This window comes from Lepeophtheirus salmonis, chromosome 3 (assembly GCF_016086655.4).
Source record: "Lepeophtheirus salmonis chromosome 3, UVic_Lsal_1.4, whole genome shotgun sequence".
Lineage (NCBI taxonomy): Eukaryota > Metazoa > Arthropoda > Copepoda > Siphonostomatoida > Caligidae > Lepeophtheirus > Lepeophtheirus salmonis.
In genome coordinates, this window is record NC_052133.2 from 25,183,136 (window position 1) to 25,203,095 (window position 19,960).

At 31.3% G+C, this 19,960-nt stretch overlaps 2 protein-coding genes across 3 annotated transcripts in view; one reads left to right on the top strand and one right to left on the bottom strand.

Moving 5' to 3' along the window:
- LOC121114758 (85/88 kDa calcium-independent phospholipase A2) overlaps positions 1 to 19,960 on the bottom strand; it is a 103,989-nt gene that overhangs the window by 11,127 nt on the left and 72,902 nt on the right. The gene's annotated exons all lie outside the window — the stretch shown is intronic.
- LOC121114762 (lithostathine-1-like) overlaps positions 1 to 19,960 on the top strand; it is a 54,267-nt gene that overhangs the window by 5,908 nt on the left and 28,399 nt on the right. The window contains exon 2 of the mRNA XM_040708820.2: positions 5,207 to 5,434. Within this exon, the coding sequence (XP_040564754.1) occupies positions 5,207 to 5,434 (228 nt within the window). The remainder of the gene's footprint in view (positions 1 to 5,206; positions 5,435 to 19,960) is intronic.

Sequence of the window (19,960 nt, forward strand, 5' to 3'; positions counted from 1 at the left end):
TCGAAGTCAATTTCGAGTCAAACTAGCTTCGAATAATTCAGCTAAAAGCAAAAAGTGTTTCAAGAGTGTCCTGTACCTCCTTATTTGAATTTCGAGTAGCATTTAATATTAAAAGCTTCACTTCAAAATCAATTATTTTCAGTATTTACCCATACATAATGTGAATTAGACCCAATATGTTTGAATAAAATGTAGCTTCTTTATTCATCGGAGGTAAAACATTCTACATGGAAACTCCAAATATACATATATATTTTGTCAATCAAGTAATTGGATCCCAAGATAAAAGGTCTTTCAATTTCAGAAAAACTGTGGTGCACACAGTCATATCTTCTGCCTTTAGTTTAATTTCAGTAAGTACTGATTCTAACAATTAAAAATATGTATTTAAAGTTTTTTTATTCCATACATGTTTTTTGTTCGCTTGTTTGGGCCTTCCTTTCCTTTCTTTACGAGAAAAAATACTAATTTTTGTACTGGAAAAATTTCGATTTGAATTACGAATGAAATAAATAAATAAATCATGATGTAAATTATAAAAATGTATTTAAATAAAAATTAAGGAAATATTCAAATTAGTATATATTTATTTAATATGTAAACTAAATTTCATTTCTATTTCAAATCAAAGAAAATATCGAAAACAATTAAGAATATACTCTCCATATTTGCATATCTTGTATGTTATGGAGCTAGCAACTTCGTATAAGATGAAGTTACACTGTAGGTTTGCCCACAAGTCATACTTTTTCTTTCTATCTCGAAATAGGAGACAGATACAGTGGGAAGTTGAAATTCAATTATTGCAATCCTTAAATATTAAGGAAATAACTTTGCGAAGCGAAGAATATAATATTGCCATCGAAGTAGGAGGAGAGGTACTTTGACTTTTTTATAGATATTTGACCAATTAGCACTTTGGAGGATCAGTCATGTGCCATATAAGTTCTCATTATGTGGAGAAGGTTATGAGTGTATCTCTTATCGAGTATACAGGGGAGGGAGCGAAAAGAAGGTCTAGGAATCGATCCATATGTAGACTGAGGAAACAGGCCGGAGGAAATCACATTGTAGAAATAGTCGGTCTACTCTACATAATGAAATGTGATCTCATCCAGCCTCATTCTCAGTTCACAAATCGACTCCTAGTCCCTCCAATCATACTCCAATAACTTTTTGCGTCGCTTCATTTAGCCATCTTATTTTTTTATTATTAAAAGGTTTCGATAATTGAATTTTTTTAACTGTCCGCTCTCTCCAATTTTGAGATAGAAAGTATGACGTGCGGGCAAACTTATACAGTGTGCCCAGAGCTTAATCCACGAAATCAAACTTTTGTTCAAAGGTGCGTATATTAATACTGGAAATACTCCATTTTGAAGTGAATTTCTATAACTATTAAATACTGATTTAATAGTTATAGAAATTCAAGTATTAACTCTGCTATTAGATGGTATACATACATACTTGACAACTATATTTCGAGGAAGATTGCCTTGCAGGAATGTTGTCATAGATCAATTGTCATAAGAAAAATTTCAATCAGTTGAAAATAGCCTGCAGAAAAATTCCATGCAGTTATACTATACATGTATGTAGTGATCCCATCTACAATGTGCGGAAGCAAAAATGCATCATACATTAAGATATTAAAAAAAATCCAAATAAACTAATGTCGGGCAATGGAATATACATTTTTTGTAAGAGCAGTCTTGAGACCTTCCTTCTTATATCATACATTTTTTTGTAAACAAAGTTAGTTTCGGGATGTCATAGAAGAGACGTAGTGTGCTTGACTTTCTCCAGGAGGGAGTTCCTATTTGTGAGATGGTAAAGATTGTGGAAGTGAACGAGTCCCCTGTTTTGAGGATCAAGAAGGTATTTGAGGCTGATAGCAGCTATCCACGGAAGCCTAGAAGTGGGGTCACAACATAAAGTGATTGAAGGAGCTTATGAGTGCCTGGGGAGACAGTTTGAGGCAAATCCTCAAACCTCAATTTCCAAGTTTGCAAAAAAGCACAACGTTAGTTAGGGGACGATCAGGAATGCTCTGAAAGGCATGGGTCTACGTCTGCCAAAAACGCCAGCTCATAGCAGCAATGGTAAAATCCACCAGATTGACCAAGGCCAAAACTTCTAAGTTGGAATAAGGTCAATTTCTGACCCCGGACATTGTGGCCTCCTTCATCCCCACATCTGAAACCTCTTGAATATAGGTTTTGAGATACCATTGAGGCCAAGGCCTGTGCTGTCGCCCACATAAATACTGTCGAGCGAAAGACTACCATTAGGTGAAGTAGATGGCCATGTCTGATGAGCATGTCATCATAGTCTGCTAGGTCTTCCAATCTCGTATACAGGCTACAATCGAAGCTAAGGTGGATATTTTAAATTTTAAGGATCGGAGTTTATAAATTTCAAGGTGCTAACCTCAATCACGTCAGAGCTCTTGATGATTTCATGCTGTCCGCTATGATGGATTTTTGCTATGGACACTAACGTACATATGGGATTGACGCATGTAAGGATACGTAGATAGTCTTACAATACGCAGAAAAAACGCTGATCATAGACAGTGACCGTTGAACCTCCTGTTGTAAAAAGTATTGATAAATTAGGAGGGTATGTAGATGGGAAAACTATCATCGAATTCTTCGATAGGACAGATCTGAAAATAAATCACTGAAAATATAATATAATTGTAGGGAATTTTCAGGTGATGAAAGTTTTCCTTTTGTTAATTTTCTTATTGCAATACTACGAGGAATCTACGCACACGATTTCATACGAACTATTCCCAATATCAAATTATTTGTTAACTTCATTAGGTCTCCATGATCAAAATTGTATTTCAAACATTTGTATAATGGCTATAAGTTAAAATTTCTATATAGAAACATAAGACATTAATGTCGTGTACAGGTTACATCCTAAATTGAGTTTAATAGTTTTAAATGAAGAAATTAGAGCCCTTGTGATGAGGGTAATCCAATAATTGAATATTCCATGGATGGTCGAAGTATTAATTATGTTATTTTTGACTTTTTTTTAATTATAATTACTAATTGACGCATTAAACGTAAATACATGGTACATACGCAATTTAAATAGCTCAAAATGAATGGATAGTATCTATTAATTGATATTAACTATAATGACAGATGATGCAATTAAATAAAGCATAATGAAATGTAGAAATTGTTTCTTGTGTAATCTGTTCATGCTAGCTGGATCTTGTACACAGTATGCCTATATATATATAGTCCCTTGATTTCAGTACAGACACTCTTCATATTACTAAGTTAACAAACAAAAAAGGAAGGCTATAAATCATTCAGGCTATTTTTTTCACAGGAGTATATTTATCACTATATATTTGTATATATTTTTTTTACGATTGCAAAGAAAAGGTCGTAAATTTATGATCCTAACATCTGTCATTTTTTCTAAATCCAATTTTTTTTTTTATTATTTTCTTCATTTATTTTTTTAAAAACCTTTTGTAATTTGTATATAACTTTTTTACATAATATAAAATAGAAGCGAGTGACCAGTGGCCCAAGAATATAACCCTTTAAATACATAAACAAGGACAAGAGTAATGACCCCTTTATGGGTTGAATAATTGAGGAAACAACCTCAATTGATTATTCCACATTCCTTCCGCTTTGTAAGTTGTGTTGCATCACGCTCCGTAGTTGCATATCAACAATTCCCAACGTCAAGGTCAATTGGAAAAAAATGATGCACTTTCAAGTCCTTACGTCATAATGATTCAACAGATTTGCAGGTCTAACATAAGTTAGTCATTCTACTAATGACATGTGCATCAAAATAATACATTTAATTTGTAGGTATTTAATGGATAGTTAATGATTCAGTCCGGAAATTCTTTTTGGGATTCGACACATGAACAGTCAAGATGAATCTATCAAAAAATATATCTTGATCAACCTCACCTATAACTTAGGTCTGGACTGATTTTTTCATGAACTCTTGATGATTTCAAACGTCGTTTACATAACGTCACACAAAATTTAACTCATGAGTTTATATTTACCCAAAACGATACTCAGTAAGAGACAAAGTCACCAAATCGATGGAATCCAAATAGATTATTTTCAAAGAGTTGAACTTAATTAATTGTTCCTATCAAATGGGACATCATTTTTCCATCGATCATCAACAATGCTCTGTTCCATTAAAGGATTAATCCTGTAAAATAAAAGTTGTTTTTTTGAAAAACTTATATCTTCTATTTTATTATAGTGGGTTTCGAAAGAGAATCTTCTTATTAGTTTAGACATTCGTTGTGCTTCATGAATTTCATCATATTCCATATTTATAAAACAACAAAAATATGCAACTTAGCCACAAACCACTGTGTGTACTTTTTTGCAAAATGCATCTCTTGCATCAAGGTCAAAGGACAAAACATAAATGAATACAAGGAAAAGAACTTTTTTGAATTAGTGTAGTCAAGATGGAAATTACTCATATATTATATTATATAGGTATGTCAATTGAATGCAATTATTATACTTCATGGTATTTACCTCGTTAAAAGGAATTGTCACTACAACATAAATACACTAGTGGTGGGTTTCGTTCTAAAATTCCTAAACCCGTCTGAGATTTTTAGTGGACCAAATTAAATCGATTTCTTAAAGAGGTTTAGTCAGGACCGGTCTCAAAAAAAAAAAATCGACTCGGATAATTTCCAAGAAACATTAGTCTGGATTGGTCTTACCAAAAAAATCGGTCTGGATCAGCCTCATTTAAAATTTGATCTAGACCTATCCTATAAAGACATGGTAGGGGAACAGGGGTAAATTACCCCAAGCTTGGTAATTTAGAAGATTTTGGGAGTAATGGAAGAAGGACTTTTTAGGACATAAAGATCATTTTCAGAAAATATTATTTTCTAAGAAAAAATCCTTCATGAAATCTATTTATTAACCAAAAAAGGTCGCTTGAGAAAATAATTTTTATCTTCTCTTAAAAAAAAGGCTTTTTTGTTATTTTTTTTTTAAATTTTCTTGCATCCCAAAAAAATTTCAAAAGAAAAAAGATTCTAAATTTATTTTCAAATATACTTTTGCAAATTTGTTGCGTAGGGGCACTAAAATTTACGAATGACCTCCCCTGTGATAATTGTGCCACTCCTTTACTGAATATGATGAATGTAAATATTTATATCTTTCAGCTCAAATCCCTGGATCATTTCACCAGGAAGTCCCTGGAGCTCTAAGCAAATCCACCTGCCCTGTAGCGTTTACTCATATCGGAGAAAGTTGTTATTTCTATGGATATTTCCGCCTGAACTGGTTCCGTGCCATGGAGTTCTGTCATACATTTGGTGACACCGTCTCCCTCTCCGCTCTAGACACCCCAAAAGAAAACAACGACGTTAAAAATTGGCTCTTAGATCATGGTTCGTACATTTACATAGATGTATATTAATCATACATCTTTTCATAATTCATTCCAACTTCAATTTCCTAATATGAATTGACTAATTAATCATGATTTTGTTTCATGTATGTGTGTGAGTGTGTGTGTTTATGACTGGAACATTTGATTCTAATCCCTTTTTCTTTAGATTGAAGGGGGTCATGAATCAAAATAATAAGATTTGCATAGTTGGGGATTTAGACGTGATGGCATTTGTTTTTCATGGCCTGAATAAAAAAAACACAATCAATGCATGCATTCACTTTTGAAATTCCTTAAAATGTGTTTGCTCAAGGGAATGGAAACCTTGATTAGAAAACTTAAACTTTTATATAGGGAATTCTCTGCATGCTACAAGGAAGTCAAGGAATACTCTATGTATGGAACATGCACTTTTTTTTCTTTCCCTTTTTCTCCCGTAGTTGATCAAAATATGGGTGGGTTTTTAGTGCTCAGAGTATTAAGATCAAATCGGCGATTTTTTCACAAATATTTAAATTGTCACTCAAGCCATAGTTTTTGGAGGATTTACTTGAAAAATAGCTAGAATTGTACATATGCAGAGCATTAGTCCGCTCAAGAAATCCTGCGCTTGCTCCTACTCAGTTACTAATTATGTGAGCGCTCTCTCACTCACTTTTTAAATCAATGAGCGCACTCCTGCTCAATTAAAAATCAGCGGCTCTCTTTTATTCGCTCGTATAGGAGTATTTGACAACTCTTTATGATTGAAATTAAATGCAATATACTGCAAGTTTAAGTGTGCCGTACGATTTGTGACAAGCATAAATAATTTGCAATAACTTTTAATAATTAAAATACGTGTATCAAGAAATTTGTATTTTGGTGTACCTTAGGTACAAAAGTTTATGCAACCACAATCTTAGGGTACATGTTATTACGAGGTTTCGTGCACTATCATCCAGTTAAGCCTCATAATTAGGCTACATGAGAGGGAAACTTGTCAACTGAAGACAGCAGAGAGCCACAGATACAGCATAGAAAAAACGATTCTAGCTTATCTTCAGACATAAATTATATAATCTTTCCTTGTGATCTTTAAAATTATTATTCAACTTGCAATTTTTTTGATGTTATCTCATAAGATGAAGAGAACAGATAAAGTAATACAATTTTTTTCGCTCTTTTAAAATGGCAAGCCCGCTCTCGCATTTGCTTGTTATTCAAAACAATGAGCGCGCTCTCGCTCAAGAGTTTTGAACAGCCCTCACTAATACTTTGTATATATAAATGATGAAAATGATTTTATTTGATGTATCCGCCTCCGACATCAATCACGACCGGTATTCGGATACGGAAGGAGAAGCAAATGTTGACGGGGTATTTCTTAGCATATTATTAATTGTCTCCTTGATGGAAACAATCAAAGAGTACTTCATGGTATGAGATGTTCGATTTGTTTTAGATTCAAGGTATTCCCAGGCGAAACATTCATCGGATTAAGATCCAGACCGCTATTTCCTTCTCAATGAAGTCATACCAGTGCTCAATCAGCCACTTTAACGACCTTTCTGAGAACTGGTAAGATACTGAGTCTAGTTGCACGGTCTGGATCAGGACGCCAGTCACATTTAAGACATTCCAATTTGAAATATCCATGTTGTTGGGGACAAAACTCATCGTCACAGCGCAACACCGTATGTACTCTGTAAAATAAATATTATTTATATGTGAATCATCTGTCTCCATGATGCCCAAAGCTTCACTAAAGATTGGAGAAACAACAATATTTCTTCCGGAAAAAAAAGAAAGACGCTATCAGAAAGGTGCATCATAACGAAATCACCGGGGCGCACAACTACCAAATTGATCTTAACGCTTTGAATGTGGAATGGTTATGAAATAAAAGAGGGAATTAAATTAAAACAATCTTGGTATGAATGCCTTAAAGATTAAAATATTATATAATGGTGACGTCATCAAGTCAAGTATTATTTTATGGCAAATTTGACAAATCATTTTTTTACCCCAAAAATGGAATCGAATTATAACATTTTCTTTTCGAGAGGGAATTTTTTAACTGCGACAACTATACAAATTCTGCAAAGATGATTCCAGCGCCATTGCATTTAGTCCACAATTACTTTAATTCAATTTTCAATTTCATGGCATAACTATTCCACTATTAGAAAAAAAAAAAAAATTCACCCTTAGTTAGTCCCAAAAAAAAAAGTCTTCATGAAATAAGTTCACCATTTTGAAGTATACCAATTGTTAGTATTAACTTAGAATTAGGGTACAGAAATATTTATAGAAAGCAAGATTTGAAGGACTGTAGATAATCCTTGGATTACAACCAATGAAATCTACAATAAATTCACAAGTTATTACTAAATAATTATATTATAAGAATCCGTCACTATCAATTCAATTTAACCGCAGGTCCTTGCGTTTTGTTTTTTATTACGAAAAACAAAAAGTTCCTTGATAATCATTTACCACTAGTAGATATTTTTTAGATCCATGTCAATCAGACCACCTTATCTTGAGATTTTCAGATGATTAAGTGGTTTTTATTTCAAGGAAATTGATAGTCATTTGGTGATAGATATTACCATAAATACATAAAGATAAAAACAGAACCATAACTTAGTTGGGAGAATGAGTTGAAAATCAAGTGAAAAAGTAAATTTGATTTTTAACACATGTAACTATTTAAGCATATAGATACATTTGGACTAGACAAAAGGTATAACATATTGGGGATAGATACGACAAAAGATCCTTGAGATATAATTCAATTATAAACGCTGGATTTGAAGGAAATATACACAATTAGTTGAAGTATTTAAATTTCCATGTTTATTTGTAAGATATGTATATATAAAATATACATCACAAACATGTGCGAAATACCCTTCCATTTATTTGCAGATTCTCCCGGAATACGAAGACTTGTGTTTTAGGACTTATGTACTTAGGATATGCATTATAAAAAAAATTTAAACGTCATTTGTATAAAAATTTTGCAATATAGATCATGTTTATAAATATAACTAGCCCCCGGCTTTGCTCAGATTAATTAGGTGTATATCACAGAGTGACGAATTGAAAAAAAGGCAAAGAAAAAACTATTCATTAGCCAGTTGTCGCGGGTAGGATGGCTTTTATTAAAATTTTAGTGAAAATAAAAATAATTAACGCCTTTAAGAGGTTAAATATATCCTACCAGCAGCTGATTGTCTAGATCTACACAACAATAGCGCCCTTGATCAGTCTATAGCTGTCTATGGCGTCGATGAACAGACAAAAAGACAGAAACACTTTCCAATAATTTTATAGATAAGTGATTCTCTTTTTGAATATGACACCCAGAGCTTTAACTGAACAGGCTAGTTGCTACTTTTTTGTTCCTTAAATCAAGTTGTCACTAAAATATAAAGTACAGACTCAAAAATGAGTCCTCCAACTTTCCTTTATTAATATAATATTTAACTTATCGTCATCTTTTTTTGCACATATTATAAGCTTATTGAATGTCATCAGACTCATTATGACTCCATTTGGTATCCCCAAAATTTTAAATTCATACTCTCAAAATATGAAGCGCAAGAAATCATTTTTTACTATTGAGGTAAATAAATATATGAATATTTTCAATTAACTATATAGGAGGTGCGTCAACATAAAAGTCTTGAGCAAACATCACTAATATATCCAAATTATTTTTTTTTACTTTATATATGTATACATACTGATACACCCCATGTTTCCTAGACACCTTTTAGTCAATTATAGGTTTTTTATTCAAATTTGTGGAATGAGTTAAGATACACAAAAAATTTAGTTATAGATTAGAACCTTTATTTGATTAAAATACTTATATTCAGCCCGACATTACTTTTCAAATAAAATGTATCAATTTCTCATTTATTTAAAATAAAGATCAATTTTAGCTACTTTAAATGCAATTTACGGTGCCTCCAAAAGATTAAAATGAGGCCTTTGGAGATAGAAATTGATTTAATTATACAAATGTAATCCAGACTCAATTTGGAGAATAAACATTCTAGCCTACTTTTGTGTTGACAGACCAGATATATCAAATTAACTATAGTTCTCGAATAAGTGAAAGTTAATCTATAAATAGAGGTCGAGATAATAAACAAGGTCTAATTAGATATTTTGTAACATTTCTATTTTTAATTGATTTTGTCAGATAACACACTTAGAAATAAAACTTATGACGTGAGCTCTGTGTTTATTGCATGCAGTATTTAACTCTATAAGGCTATATTTACGTATCATATTTAATACTTGGGTTTTGTAATCCTCGATTTGAGCAGTTTGACCATTTTTGACTTAAAAACTTCATTGATGCAATTTATTTATTTCGACCAGCGGCGATAAACCAGCAAAATTCTTCAAAAATTGAATAATTCCATCTTATATGTTGTTCTATAAGTTAAACTTCCTAATTGGTTAATAGCTTAGCAACTGGTTAAAAAGATTGTGTTAATATTTAACCTGAGAACAAAGAATTAGACTTTACACAAATTTAAATTCTTTTAAATAAGTATTTACAGCAATGTGACTCTATCTGTTAAATACAGTCTATAGTGTACCAGGACTATTATTCTCAGACATTTGTTAATAATTTTAAAAAAATTGAAAATGAATATAACTTCATTTTTATAATTTTATTTTATGGTTAAATGGGTTCTAAGCACTTTGGCAAAAGCATTTTTTTGTATGGAATTTTGCCGATTGGACACTTTGTTGAAAAAAATATTAAACATATTTGATGATGATGCTCTAATATTATATAATTTTGATTTCCATTTATGTTACTCTCATCTTATAAGATATTTTTTTTAGATTATTTGCTACAAATTGCAGTTATTAAGTTACTATTTGATTCATTTCAGACTACATATTTCCTTTCTTCTTTAAACATTATTCCTCTTTTTAACGTATTACTTTATTGGGTGGTTGTCATTTTTTTTACAACGGTTGGAGTCAAATGTTAAAGCATTCTCCTAATGAAACTTAATTATTACAATTCTTCCTATAACTGTTGACTCAATAATTGAGACAGTTTAAGTAATAATGCCATGGTATAGGCAGTTCTATAAGACGTGAAATGCCGGTAGGTTAAAAAAGAAACAGAAAATCAAAATGGTAATCCTGTCAATTTGAAGAATGTTTGGAGTAGAACAGCTTAGCTGTTATGATATTTCATTAGATTATATGCCAGCAAATATACTTCCCAAGAGTTTAAATTGAGAGGTGGAAGTATTTCTTGAGAAATATCTCCCAAATAAAAGTTCCCAAAGTTGAAATTTGAAAATCGACTTAAAACGAAAATAAAATTAAAAAAACTAAAATTTGAATTGATTAATATTTGATTATTAAATTAATTTAATAATCAAATATTCAATGCCCCCTTTAAATCTACATTTTTATATCAGAACGTCTTTTTTATTTTTTAAATCAAAATGTGGTCAACCTAATCGATTTATTTTTTAGACAGGACATTTGACATGTACATCCTGTTTGATGATGATGTAATTATACCATAATCACTCCATTACCTTCAAAACATGGGAGAGAGAACAGGAGGGGGGAGATTATTATATATCAAGCACTAATATGTATTAAAAATATGTTAAATAATAATTAACTTTTATAATGGAAATAATAAGATATTTTTATATAACTATCCTACTCTTCTCATCCCATATCGATCACACAAAAAGATGGAATAAATTAAAACATGTCTTAGGGATTTTCAGTACATATTACTCTGATTTAATTAAATTATAAGTGAGTATCATTGGCATCAAGTAGAATTCAATGCAAATGTTAAGTCTCTTTTTTTTAAGTCCTAAAGCCATTTCATGAAGTTTCATCAAGTTTTATTAGGAATTAGTCTATTTTATGTAGTAAAAATATCAACTTTGAGTCCCCTAGATGACGTCACCTTTAGTTACGATGCAATTTATGACGTCAGTGAAAACGTTGTGTATGAGAAATACAGGATTGTTTTAAATTGCCGTCCTATCAATTTTCAACCTTTTCCATTGATTCTTATACGGTTTTGAGGTTGTTTTTTGAAAAAAAATCAAGTTTGAATTGTTTTCGTTAAAGGTAGTAGTAATTAAAAATACACATTGAAAACTAGACTCCATAATGATATGGGCTGCACTGGCCTCAATTTGCAACAACAACAAACAAAAAATAATTAGCATATTTTCCGTATTTTGATGGAGTGAATATCAATAAAGATAACTATTTTTTTACTGAAGACTTTTAATTCATAATGTTTATTTTATGTAAATAAATTGAGGTGTTTGGTAAAAAAAAAAACACTACCTGAACACTAAGTTACTGCCGTGGATCCAAGAGGAGTTTTCAAAAACCCCATCCGCTTTCAAAGCTGGATGGTGCATTTTTGGCCTCTTTCTTCCCCTGATTGCAACTCCCAAGACTTTTCCATGTAGGATGTAGGTAGAGAAGAATGTCAATGCTATTTTTAGAGTCTTCAAAGATGAGCTTCTCGCTGCTTTATGATAAAAATGTCCTATCTGATTAAATGGCAGAGGAAAAAATGCCTTTGGAACAATATGAAAGGTAAACAAAACGGAAAAATGAAAAAGGGGAAAAAATGGCAAGATTCCTCTAATCTGATATAATACCAATCACAAATCTAACTTATAATAAGTTAAAAGAAAAATAAACAAACAAGATAGCAATTCGAAGTGAATAAATGCATTTGACTGAATTGCCCATTATCAATTATAATATCATTAGATATGATGGATTATTCATATTGGACAAGGCTCAGGGATTGATGGACAAGCATTTGCATAATGCTAGGTAAGAGCAGTGGATTCCACTTGGTTATGATCCAGGATATACCAGAAGAAGAGGTAGTTGGCTCAAAGGTCGGGTCGTTCAAGAACACAAGGAAATGAGTGAGGAAACCTGTAAAGATCAGTACATTTGGAGTAATGTGGAGTTGCAATGGAACGATGGTCTTCGTCTCTTATTATTAAGGTTTTCCTCACTATAATTATATCCTATCTGGCAAATCTTATATCCAATAGATAAAACATATTTTTTTAAAGCAAAAATTATATCTTGAAAAGACCAGATATGACATATTTTTATTGTAAAGCAGGGTTATGGCAGCTGTAGACTTCTTGGGAGGATGTTCCATAAGAAAATGTACGTACCAGCTGTGTTAGTTCTGTTAAGAGACATAGCCTATGATCCATGGCAAATGAAGACATATTAAGTTAGTTCTTATTATTTTAAATTCGTATCAAATGGACAATAAACCTTATGTTATACAATTTGTGTAGCTCTTATTACAGAGGATGTGTAAGTGACAATTTTGATGGGACAGTAATTATGAACAACTCTGTGTATTATGTATATATTTGTACATCAAATTGTCAGTCATTCAATATATTTGTAATTAAGTAGTATGGGATTTGTTCATGACAAAGACAAAATAATCAACCAGAGACATGATATTAAGAATATTAATAAATAGAAATTGTCAAGATACTTTAAAAAAAGAAAGATTATAATACGACCTACGTACTTCCTCCAGGAAGTACATGGACTTGGAAGCTAAACACAAAAGGCATAAGTAGGTAGGTGTAAGAGAAGGAAACTCTCATTTAAATCATTATTCATGGATTTATAAAGCTACTTCTTAGATTTGTTCATATAATCATAACTCATTTAATACATACGAGTACACATCCCTGTGAATATTTACATACTTTGATATAACTGTGAGAATACTACATACTTTGTAGGAACGACTTTGAAGTCACTATAATATATGTATATATTACATATTATTTTCTAGGTAAAAAAAAAAAGTGCAGGAGATGAGATGAAGGAAGGTGAAAAACTAGTCCGATATTTCCTGATTACAAGAGAGGAACTAAAAAATGAATAACTCCTAGATAACAAACTGCAATGACAAAATATTGTGTACAAAGGAACAGTCTCGAAGATAGTAATACATACTCTCAATATCATTGGTTAAATGCAAATACTCAATGTTTTTGTTATTATTCATATGATTATAAAAAACAAATCGGAATCGAAAAAGTTTCTCTTTGAGATTACATTTAACATTGCTGTGTGAGTTAAAATCGTGGACATGACTTTCAATCAATCTGAATTACTTAAGGGTGAATATTTTAAAATACTAGGTTGCGTTATTAAAAGTAGGGACTATTCCACCAATTAATAAACAATATAGAAAGAAACTTTCAAAAATCAACAGTTGTCAGCATGAAGATGAAAAGGCAAAGGGTGTAGGATTTGCTTCATGCACAAGTGAGTGTTAAGGAGATCATAAATGTCGTAGGGTACTCCCAAAGTCTTGTTTACAAGATTGAAAGCATAATGGCTTCAGGTTGGAGCCTTAAAAAGTCCCTTGGCACCGGTAGATGCCGCAAAATCGGGATCATGGAGGACGGCGACACCGCGATCACTAGAAGTCCGGCCAAGTTGATGAGGCAGCCTGCCAAGGTTCTCAATGCCAGTTATTGGACTTTGAGGCCTCTTATGTATGACGACATCGGCAACAGCAACCAAGGCCAATGTCGGTTCAAGAAAGGCCAGAAATTATTGACTTGGTTAAAGCATAAACATCGGTTTAAAGCGAATAAAAAAAGGAGAGATTTTATTTTCGCAATGTCTCTCTCACAATGAAAATTCCTAATCAGGATGAGAGTCATGGAATTTTGCAGGGGAGGAAATCCGGTACCTTTCATCAACTTCATGGAATCATGAAAGTATTTTAAAAAGGGTGTTAAGAAATTTTAACAAATATTTATCATAATTGTTAATTTTCATGTTTACTGTTGTTCCTTTAAAGATTGATTTTTAGAATATTAGTTGAAATTCGACCCCGGAGCATTAAGTATAAACTATAATGTTTATTTATCTACTTTTCACACAATTGCTCCGGTTTATTTATATATGTATATGTTCTATATAATATGTAAACCAAATAAAGAATATTGAAGAAAAAAGTTATAATAATCATTAAAAAAACATTTAACAATGAAAACAAAAGTTGCACAATCTTGCAGTCCCACATTGAATCTTGATTTCTTTTTATTAATCTCATACACCAATGTTCAATATACATATTCCTGCACAGGTATCTGATTTTGAATCAGATACTTTACATACAAAGAATAGTCTGAAATGCTGAGATTAAACACAAGAATAAAAGATATCAAAACTAGGACCCGGATTATATATCAATCAAAAGATTTTGGATTTTTTTTTTAATATCGTTAATTGGGTAAAGTAGTAGATTATTATATAAGAAATTTAAAGTTATTAATTATTACTAATTATTCGAAAAATTAAATTTCCTTCAATATATTCCAACCAGTTTAATTATATAATTTAAGGGATATCAAGTTTAAAAGTAATTATTTTGTCAATTTTACTCAAAACTTGACTTAAAATGACTTAAAACTAAATACAAGTTGTGCCGGCATCGCCCTTAAATAAAATAAAACTAAATCCACTTTTTAAACATTTTAAAATGTGATTTCAACATTTTACAATTGTCCCTTGGGCTTGATTATAATTTTCATTAGGACATCAATTATTTATTTAGAAAAAAATAGGGAATCGGCCACAAAAAGTTTATATCAAAACTCAATTTAATTTTTCCTTGATTGTAAATAATATACTTGAGAGTTATTCCATGACAAATGTATTAACATTGCCAAATATAAGCAGAATTAGCTCATTCTGAGGTATGTGGTTAACTCTCGGGCACGTTTTGGCGTGAAATGACCCTTATCTCCTTCATGAGGGGAAAATATATTTAATGAATTAAACATTTAAAAATGTTGTGACTATATACATACATTGTAGATACTTATATTAATAAATAAACCCAAGCATGGCAAGAAAGTATCCACACTTTATATCATCCTACCTGAGTGTATATCACTTAAAAGATTTATTTTATAAACAAAATTAATTTTTCGTTTCATTTTTATTTTCATAATAACTACTTTTATAACATTATCCATATAGATACAATTATAGAAATATGTACAACTTTAAATTGCTCCTCGTTATAAATCTTTTTTATATACATATGTCCTTCATATAATGATTCAAACGTATATCTAAGGACAGGTACACTCTGGGGTTGTTTGGTCATATATAGAATGGGGACTCCAAACTTGCATTATTTTTGATTAAAAGGTCTATTTACGCAACCAAACGACACTTGAAACAAAAATAAATAAGTTTAGTATTTACTCCATATCTCAATGTCTAAAAATGACTGAGCAAAAAAAAACAAAAAAAAAACACGATTGTGCACTCCTCCGTGACGGTGTCAGTGCCTAAAAGACTGCAGAGAACGTTGGCATCTCCATCTGGACTACCTACAACATCAAATAGTCCATTATATCCCCCATACCGTCAAGACAAACCAAAACATGCAGCAACAATATGACTGACTTCTGGCCTGCCTCCATGTGGCCCTCCTCAAGCCCTGACCTCCACCCCCTGGACTTTGTAGTTTGAGGTATCTTGGAGAAGAACGTCTACAGCACCTCTCATCCAAATTTGGATTCGCTCCAAGCTGGCATCATGACAGCGTCGGAAGCCATGGACAAAGCCTTAATCGTCAAGAGCTTCCAATCTCTTCGCCGACGTGTCAAGTGTATTATTGTTTGTGAAGGAGGGGGACATATTGAATTAAAAATATAGCATTTAAAATATTTGGCAAATTAGTTTTGAACTGTTTTATTCTATACAAATCCCTTTTCTCTAATTTATTTCGGGATACTTTACAACAAAGGTATTGGAATCGGTCATTGCAAATCAATTACGTCATAAATATATTGAACCAACAATGATAGATTCCCCCCCCCCCATAAAAACCCTTTGAAGTAGCCCTCTCCTATAGCCAAAACAAAAATTCCGAGGGTGAATCTGTAAGTGGATGTGTGAAATGCCCATTAATAGTATAGAAATAACTTTAGTAATTTGTGTAGCGGAACCGATATGAAAATGTTGGTATCGTTAGAACGTTATTACACGCTACATACCCATGTATCTATTTAAATTGGGCAATGGGTATTTGATAGCCTAAAAACATATTTTATAAACATTCAATTTTTGAAGAATTTATAGATTAAAAAAGTATTCAAAAGCCTTTAGTGTATCCTAATTACTATATAGGTAAAGGTAACCTCTCATTAAGTATCATTGTTGATCTATCTCATGAGTAGAGCTGCTATTTCCTTGCACGTAGGTATATACATATGTACTACTGTTGAGGGACAGTCTGAGACCAATTATATTATCGATCCCATCGTAAGTCATATTTTCTCAAATCTAGCAGATTTATAGCGATATTTATGTGTGGACTGAAATTTAATCGTTTTCAAAACCATCGGTCTCAAACTCGAAATGAGTCATTAGAAAACTTCGTATGACGTATGTATGCGATATTTTCTCGTTGAAAATTACAATTTACGCCATGTATATTTTTAATGAGAACAATAATTATCAATTTTTTTATAAGAGCTCGATTCAAGGACCAAAATAGATTAATTTAAAACATAATATTAATGGTTTTCAATCAGTATAAAAATTTCGGACCGAAGCATAACACAAGTATACATAAAATATCGATATTTACATGCAAATATGTACATACATAAGCAGACCATCATGTTTTTCTCAGAAACAAGTGTTTTGAGCTATAATGCCCGTTTTTGTGGTTTTCATTAGAACTCGAACACAAACAACAGTTTAATCTTGGTTTAGTAATGGAATTGAGGATTACTACATCTAACATGCGTTTACATGGAATATATTTCTAAGAACTGTGCATATTATCTATCATCTTCAACCCTCAACAATGATATACAATATATTTTTACAAAATTATAAATTTATAAGGATATTTTTTTTTCCAAAGTTTTTTAAATAATTTTCCCATACTTTGATTTTTCCTTCCCAGTTTTTTTAATAGTAGAAAATTGCAGGGTACACCAAAAGACGTCTTACCTTTTGATCTATCAAAAAAATTACAATGCAAATATTGTGACATGTGTACTAACATAAAAAAGCTTATGAAAATTGAAAATCGAATTCTAAATGTGAAAAAAAAATCTGAAGGGATATGAAAGCCTGTTCGTTCAACATGCACAATTTTCGAACCTTAAGGAATAATTTCAAGGATCTTTAGCCATACAAATTGCACTAGACCTACCTTCAAACATATTTTTACACATCTCAAACACATATTTTTTTTTAAATCCTTTATATATTTTTGTAAATGGCAAAAAATAAAAAAAATAAGAAATATGTTGCCCCAAAGAACTAACTATTCTCTACTAAGTATTTTTATATTCCTGCTTAGAGCTTCTTAAAATTAAAAAAATACATGAATTCTCACACACTTTAGATAAATGAACTTTTTTCTATATACGAAGGAGGTATGAAATGTTTTGGACCTCAACGTAAAGCACTCATAAATAAAAGCTAGTCACATCTATCTAACATCTCTGGACAGTTATTCAGCCAAGTTTAATCCATTTTGGACGCACAGTTGTTATGAAACAGTCGTTTGAGTAAGTTGATGCGAGTGTTTTAGTAAAAATGGACAAAATCGAGTATCAAGCCTAAAAACATATTAAGCTTTTTTTTGAAAGTATAACCTTTAAATAGATTCGAACAATAGCAGACATATAAAGGCTTGTTGTGTTAAAATTTGAGGTATATAAGTCAATCCAACTCGGAAAATTGAGCCAAAGAAAAAAGTATCCCGTGAACAGCTATTTTGCAGAGAAAAACGCCAAGCACATGTATAAAAAATTTTAAAATTTTTCTTATTAAAAAGTATATAGAGTTACAAGGAGACTTTGTTGAAAAATAAAATAAAAAATTCAAAAAAAATGTCATGTATCTTTGTTAAGTCGGTTTCTTTTCAGGCCACCTTCGTATATACACGTATCTTATTGTTAAACATTGATTGACTTAGTATTTTGAGATACCCTACGAAGAGTATAATTTTCATATTTTATTCAATACTAGTGGGAGTACCCGGCATTGCTCGTAGTAACTTGTTGAACTATAAGACAAAGTTTTTCAACCACTTTGTTACTCAAATTTATGGTTTAGTCAAATCGAAAAATGTCCTCTATTTTATATCTAGTAATAATTATGGCCGGTTGGATTGTTTCGGAACGGCTTCATTTGTATCCATGACCTTGTCTACAGATTGATATGCTCTTAAACACGCAGGTATTTTACGACATTAGAAAATCACTGATTATATACATTAACATTCAAACAGAGAAACTTTGCTTTATTATTTTTAAGGATGAAACGTTTTGGCCTCAATAACACGCTTCAGCCATCCTCAAAATGTCAAGCAAACTTTATTAATATTTGACAACACTCAAGAAATGTGGTCTATAATTATCATGTGTCATGGCCTCAGTACAAGCCCATATACTGTAATCAAGGGGTTGAGGTCGGTTGAAGATGGAGGTCAAAGGTAATTCGGCCAATAAAATTATTCTGATCGAAAGACTTATGGGTTATTTTAGCTATATGAGCAGGGGCTAGGAACTCTTTTACCACATGTCATTTGATTAAGTGTACATTAGACAGAGATATGCTCTAGTTCCTTAGAAATTCCGTACACTAGGACATTGTTGCGCAGCATGTATGAGAGATAATTCGCGAAATACTTACTACACTCATAATTTCATTCTATGAGGCAACTCTTTATATTTATATGTAAGTAAGTTCAAGAAATCAAAAACTAAAAAAAAGGCGGGAAAGGTGGAGCATCCCACCCATCTTGGAAGGATATTAAAATTTATTGGCAATGACATTGACGATATATAATGCAACGTAGAATGAATTATATTCATATACATGTTATAATATGAATAGAAACAATTTTAGAAAAAATAAGTAATTAATATTTTAGAACCAAGGAGATTGACCTTCAATTTAAATATTTTTCATATACTATTTGATATTTTGTTAGTATTTATTGATTAGGTGTAATTAATCTAATGAATTTATTTGTATTTAATTTTTGAACTTTTCCTGTCTCTAACATATTCATTACTTTTGAGAATTAGTCAAATAGTTGACTTAATTATATTTAATTTTGAAACATTTTTACGGAACCTACGTATCATATTTATTAAACAATCTATAAGAAAATTAAAAGTTAAACTTTAAAAGTTCATCAAAATACAACTTAAGTAGAAATATAAGGTTAATTATTTAGTTATTATTGTTATTACCTTTAATTTTCATCTATATAGTTCTTTCATTTCAAAATTTGGTTATAAATAAAATTATACTCAAAAACGTGATTTGAAAACAAAAATTAAAGGCCAAACCTAATGCGATTGAGAATTTTAAGGGTTCTTTTTGTGGCTTAAATAACAATACCAAATGTGGATTATAGCTGTCAGGCGTTCCAGGCCCTGAATTT